This window comes from Gekko japonicus, unplaced genomic scaffold, assembly GCF_001447785.1.
Source record: "Gekko japonicus isolate JY-2015 unplaced genomic scaffold, Gekko_japonicus_V1.1 scaffold2698, whole genome shotgun sequence".
Lineage (NCBI taxonomy): Eukaryota > Metazoa > Chordata > Lepidosauria > Squamata > Gekkonidae > Gekko > Gekko japonicus.
This window is the reverse complement of record NW_015162558.1, coordinates 45,657-52,273: the sequence shown is the minus strand read 5'-3', so window position 1 is coordinate 52,273 and position 6,617 is coordinate 45,657. Positions and strand designations below refer to the sequence as shown.

Here is a 6,617-nt window from a genome sequence, read left to right as displayed (position 1 = left end):
GCATTCTACCACCTCGTCCCCCTTGCACAAGGCGACTAAGAAGGATTAGGTGATGAAATGGTAAGGTGGCAAAATGGATTCTACCACCTCGTCCCCCTTGCACAAGGCGACTAAGAAGGATTAGGTGATGAAATGGTAAGGTGGCAAAATGGATTCTACCACCTCGTCCCCCTTGCACAAGGCGACTAAGAAGGATTAGGTGATGAAATGGTAAGGTGGCAAAATGGATGCTTCCGTTTCAGACTACAAGTGAAAAAGTCACAGGCTCCACCACGCTGGAAAAACAAACCAACCTGCACATAAAAAGCACACAAGAGAGAAAAGTTCTAGCCCAGCCCTTTGCACCCAGACTTCCACTTATAGTCGATTACTAATGTCGGGGAATTTTGAAAAATAAAATCCCTCGCCCACAGTCTGTGATATGGCTCACTCTGCCACCTCAGCCGTCTGCCACTTCATCTGTGCTGCCTGCCTGCCTAGACGAGGGCCTGTTATGCACGGGTGTTTCCCCTCGCTTTCACTGTGCGCGTCTGTCGGGTTTTCTTTTCCTTTCCACATTGAGATTCCTCCCTTCAGTGCTCAGCTCGCTTTCCGGTCTTGTCACAGCCAGGGACCTCTTTAAGTCAGGGCTCTGACAGCGCCAACAGCAGGCGAGGTGATAAAACTTGCATTGGACAGGAGGTCCTCAGACTGCTGGGGGGCGGGGGGGGGAATGCATGGCCACTCTTTCACATAAGCCCCCCCAAACCCTCCCTGTGCATCCAAAATTGTGAGGGACTATTTTGGGAGTGACTATTGAGCAAAATTTGACCTGGAGCGCTAACACCATTGCTCTGGTGAAGAAGGCCCAGCAGAGGCTCTTTTTTCTCAGACTTTTAAAGAAAAATAACTTGAGTGAGAAAACATTGATGTCCTTCTATCGCTGCTCAATAGAGAGCATTTTAATATATTGCGTTTGTGCCTGGTTTGCCAGTTGTACGGCTGTGGAGAGGAAAGCACTCCAGAGAGTTGTTATTACAGCCCAGAAGATCATTGGCTGCCCTCTCCCATTCCTGGAGGAATTGTAAAGTTCTCGATGTTTGAAAAAAGCAAAGAACATTTTGCAGGACTTGTCACATCCTGAACATTCCCTGTTTGAACTGCTGCCTTCGGGCAGAAGATATAGGACAATTAAAGCAAGGACAAATAGATTAAAAAATAGTTTTTATTCGAGAGCTATTATTACCTTAAATGCTGTATGAAATTGGAATTTGGGTGACATTGGTGGTTTTAAGTTGTTATGTGAACCTTAAGGGAGTAATGGGACAGTAGTGAATGGTGCGTGAGTGTATATGAGTATTGTTGTAGATCACCTAAATGATTGCATCTTTAATTGGAACCTTTACCTTTACCTATGTACAATGACAATAAAGTATATTATTATCATTATCATCATCATTATTATTATTATTATGAGGGCTAGCCTAGATGTTATTTTATTCATTACTTTATTTTCTTCACTTATCCTCCAGCTGTCACCTCAATGGGGACCCAGAGCAGCTGGCATCATTCTCCTCTCCTCTAATCCTCACAACCCTGCGAGGTAGGTTAGGCTGAGAGTGTGTGACTGGCCGAAGGTCACCCAGCCAACTTCCATGGCAGAATGAGTGATTCGAATCTGGTCTCCCACATCAGCCACTGTACCATGCTGGTGCTCTCTCTCTCTCTCTGAAAAGCTTTGTATTATATGTGAAGGGACTTTTAAACATATATGTGAGACAACGAATCTGCCTGCAATACGACTGCCGTTTGAGATACTATCGTTTAAGAACGGTCCGGGTAGGGATGCCAGCCTCCAGGTGGGACCTGGGGATCTCCTGGAGTTACAGCTCATCTCCAGACTCCAGAGATCAGTTCCCCTGGAGAAAAAGGGATGCTTTGGAGGACGGACTCTGTGGCACTGTGCCCCACTGTGGTTCTGTCTTCCCCAGGTTCAACCCCCAAATCTTCAGACGTTTCCTTTCCCGGACCAGGCGACCCTCAACAGTTGTACTATCTTATCTTGTTTGTGTGAATGAGACCTGAAAATGGGCAGTGTTAAGAATGGCCACTGGGCTCTTCCAGCTGTTTCCTGACCCTCCCCCCCCATCTATTTGCCCCCTGGGAAAGGGCCCAACAGTTAAAACCTGCTTTGGTCTCCAGAACCCCCCCCCCCCAGGTTCAATCCGTAGCTTCTCCGTTTTTGTTTTTTAAGAATTGCAGATTGTGAGAAAGACCTTCTGTTTGAGCTGCTGCTGGTCAGAACAAGCCGTATCGGGGCAGGTGGCCTGACTCGCATTATACAGCAACTTCGCATGTCCCTGGTGGGGCTGCGGGAAAGACCAGGGCAGGAGTGTTGCCTAGAAGGGGGGGGGGAGCTCCCAGCAACATCCTCTCGAGTGGAGACTTTGCTCCAGCGAGATTCAGAGATTCCCGGTTCATCGCGGCCCCCGACCATGTTCAAAGGCTCCTTTGTTTCAGTCCTTCGAGGCCACAGTGGAATCCAAGAGCCGCCCCCTTGTTTCTCTGGACCCCCATGACCTCCCCACAACAACCCCCTTTGCCTCCGTTTCCGGGATAGTCAGTTTCTCTCAGTCCTATATATGTTTCCAGCTGGTGGGCAGGATGAGTGTCCATCTATATATCTAATTGCCAAGGTGCCCCCTGCGTGTGGATATCTAAATCTGCACATCGGGGGCACGTGGGGGGCAGGGAGATTTTCCTGCACACTTGGAGTAGTCTCCAGGTCTGCAGAAAAATCTAAAAAGTTGAAAAAAGTATACAGGGGATATTTAAATCCCCCCAAAACTAAAAGAGTGTTCCCTCCGCATGCACAGGGAACACTCTGGGAACTCGAGGGCAGCCGGTGGCTGGAAGCTGCTCAGTCCTCTGCTGTTTCCAGCTGTTGGGCAGGATGAGTGTCCATCTATACATATATATATATATATTATACACGCTTAGACGCCTCTGCTGTTTCCAGCTGTTGGGCAGGATGAGTGTCCATCTATACATATATATATATATATTATACACGCTTAGACGCCTCTGCTGTTTCCAGCTGTTGGGCAGGATGAGTGTCCATCTATACATATATATATATATATTATACACGCTTAGACGCCTCTGCTGTTTCCAGCTGTTGGGCAGGATGAGTGTCCATCTATACATATATATATATATATTATACACGCTTAGACGCCTCTGCTGTTTCCAGCTGTTGGGCAGGATGAGTGTCCATCTATACATATATATATATATATTATACACGCTTAGACGCCTCTGCTGTTTCCAGCTGTTGGGCAGGATGAGTGTCCATCTATACATATATATATATTATACACGCTTAGACGCCTCTGCTGTTTCCAGCTGTTGGGCAGGATGAGTGTCCATCTATACATATATATATATATATTATACACGCTTAGACGCCTCTGCTGTTTCCAGCTGTTGGGCAGGATGAGTGTCCATCTATACATATATATATATAATACACGCTTACACGCCTCTGCTGTTTCCAGCTGGTGGGCAGGATGAGTGTCCATCTATTTTAGAAAGGCCAAAAGATGCTGGTGGAAATTATTTTCCAGAGGAAAGAACAACCACAACAAAAATTCTTGTTAATGGATCATTGCTCTGAGAGAGCTGCACGGCTCCATCCTGAGCTCTAGATGAGAGGATTCTCCCCCCCCCCCCCCGGGAGGTGAGCACAGGAAGCCAGAGGCCGAGAGGACAGAGGATTTTCCTGCCGGTGTTTTATCAATCTTTTATAATAAAGCACTTTTGAAACATGCAAGAACCATTCTGAAATATTCATTGCCTTTTGTCTCACTGGAAATAACTTTGAAAGAGCAGGTCAGTCTGTTTCTGGAGACAGGGAATTGATGCAGGAGGAGAGAAGAAGTTGTGAAGCTGGGGGGAGGGCGGAGGCTATCCGTCTCCGGGCTGGTGCCCAAACAGCACTCCCATCCATTAACCCTCGCCACAAGCAGCAAGCCGGTGAGCTGCGAAATTTAGGTGCTTGTTCAACAGCAGCAGACGACTTAAGCAAGTGAGCCAAACTGCATACCAGTGCGAGGGGGCAACACCTTCCGCAACACCTGGGGAAGGCACCTTGCAGGGTAGGTGGGGCTGAGGGAGTTCTGACAGAGCCCAAGGACCCAGCAGGCTTCATGTGGAGGAGGAGAGGGGAATCAAACCTGGTTCTCTGAGATTAGTGTCTGCTGCCCTTAACCACTACACCACACTGGCTGGAGCAGGCTTAAGAGTTCTCGACAACGCTTCATCGCTTCTAGACATTTACCTGATGAAGTGTTCTGAAGAACCTGAAAGCGTGCAGAATGGGGTCGATCTGGTCAGCTTGTGGTTTTTTTTCACTCTATCTCACTTTAATAAGTTATCACCTGGATTTTGGTTTTGGACATCATTTTTGATTCACACCAAAATCCTCGTGTGGTACCCTTTGAGTGTCTTTTAGCATAGAAAAGGTGCCTGCAGGCCACTTCTTTGAAAGTTTGTTTGAGGAAGGGCACCACTTGGCTTGTTTTGGGTGTCTCAGTCAGGGATCCTGGCGGTGCGAAGAAAAAAAATCTGGCCCCATGGGGCGCAGGAACCATTGCAAAGAAATGTGATGCTCCATTTCAGCTGCAACTACTCTCCTTGCCTATATCAACTGGATTTCTAAAGGATCAAGGATCTGGGGTGACCCGTGTGCTACGTGATCACTGTGGAAAAGCTTACAGAGATGCAATCACAGTTGCTAACCAAGTTTCTCAGAGGCAGAGAGTACAAATTTGCATATACAGCGAAGCCAGAAGATAATTCACACACACATACACACACACACCCCAAACCTGCTCCACATATTCAGAAAAATTTCCTTGTTCCTCAAATAAACAGATTTCTCCTGAGGCCTGGAGTGATTTTAAAAAGTAAGCTAAAAAGTAGTGCTGGAGCCATCAACTTATAAATGACAGAATCTCTCTGCTCTCCTGTGGAGAGAAGGGAGAAACCAAACTGGAAGGCATTTCTTTCCTTGGGTGTAAACTGGGGTGGGGGTGGGGGGATGGGACCTGATTGAAAAGTAGGAAGAAGAGGCAATTTATCTCCAGGGGAAGGGGGTGGGGAGGAGGAAGGAAACAGGCGTTAAAGGGATCAATTCTTTCCCAACTGGAGGCGGTTTGTAACATGAAACCCCAAGGAGACAGATCAATTTCCCACTCTGACATCCTTCCTTTTGGGGAAAGAAACAAAAGGTAGTCGCTATAAGCCCCCTACTACCAGAGAACCCAGGATTTCCGAGCCCCTCTCATTACATCCCACTAGACCTCTGTGTCTCCTTCCAAGAGCCTTTGCCTGGTCCGGCTTTCCTGCCCCCTTCTTTCAGCCCCCTTGCACCCCATTCCTCTCTCAGGGGCTCCTGGCTTTGATTTACTACCCTTGACCCCCAATTCTCGTCCTAGGGAATCCCACTATCCCAACTCCTCCCTCCCTTTCCTAATACTAGATCTTTCCTATCTTCCCAGAAAACTCAGGGAGTCCTGGACTCCCAAACCCCTTTAACCTGAACCAGTGAATTCAACCCACCCACCCCCAGCACACTTCTTCCCCTGCATCCTGAACTCACCACCCCCTTGCTGATCTTGTGGCCATTGGAGGATCTCACTCTGGTCCAGGGGATGCTCCAGAGGAAGAGAGAAACCAGGACCTCAGTCAGCAGCAGCATCTTGGCTGGGCTACGGCGCTCAGTGGTGCCTCCGGCCACAGCCTTGCCCCTATATAGAGCAGCTCCCCCCTCCCTTCCCTTCTTCCTGTCTCACTTCTCTCTGTCTCCTCCAGCTGGGTAAATCCATAGAGTAACACAGAAACACCAGGCTTCCTGGAGGGGAGAGAGATCTGCAGGGGGAAAGAGAAAGAGAAAGGATGGGAACTGTGACTTCCTGTAGTGGGGGAGCAGGGCCTAGTGGGGAGAGGAGGCAAAGTTGACAGCAAGCAGAAGCGCAGAGTTCAGTCTAACACCAAAAGCCACACAGCACCTTTTCTCAAGAGGCAGTGTGGCGTGGTGGTTAAGAGTGCCAGGCTAGGATCCGGGAGACCCAGGTTTGGATCCCCCACTTGTGCCCTGGAAGCTCGCTGGGTGACCTCGGGCCAGTTGCGCTCTCTCGGCCTAAAGTGGAGGAGAGGAGACGGATGGAAGCCACTTTGGGTCCCCATTGGGGAGGAAGGCAGGGTATAAGTGAATAAAATAAATAAAAGAAAAGAAAATTCAGTTGGTGAAGCTTGTCAAACACAGCCTGTTGGTTTTCTGCCTGTTGCACTTCTGTTAACTGCGAATGGCAGAAAAGGATAGCAATCTCACTGCAATCTCAGTCCTTAAACGCTACCATGGCCCAAGACATCCCCCCTTCACCCTGCACACTTTCCCTTTCGCTTTTTCACCAACACCCAAGAGTTTGGGAGAATGCCTTTGTCATTAGTTTGGGTAAAGGTTCCCTTGCTCGAAAGCCTGGGAGAATGCCTTTGTCGTATAGTTTGCGTAGTACTACATGCACTTATAAGGGCCAAGAAGCAACAGTTAGAAAGCGCTGTCCGAAGACGTTTCC

General features: G+C 48.3%; 1 protein-coding gene across 1 annotated transcript in view; it reads right to left on the bottom strand.

The window, feature by feature from the left end:
* MMP25 (matrix metallopeptidase 25) overlaps positions 1–5,740 on the bottom strand; it is a 30,690-nt gene extending 24,950 nt beyond the window's left edge. The window contains exon 1 of the mRNA XM_015406375.1: positions 5,642–5,740. Coding sequence (XP_015261861.1) covers positions 5,642–5,740 — 99 coding nt within the window. The remainder of the gene's footprint in view (positions 1–5,641) is intronic.
* Between the last annotated feature and the right edge of the window lie 877 nt (positions 5,741–6,617).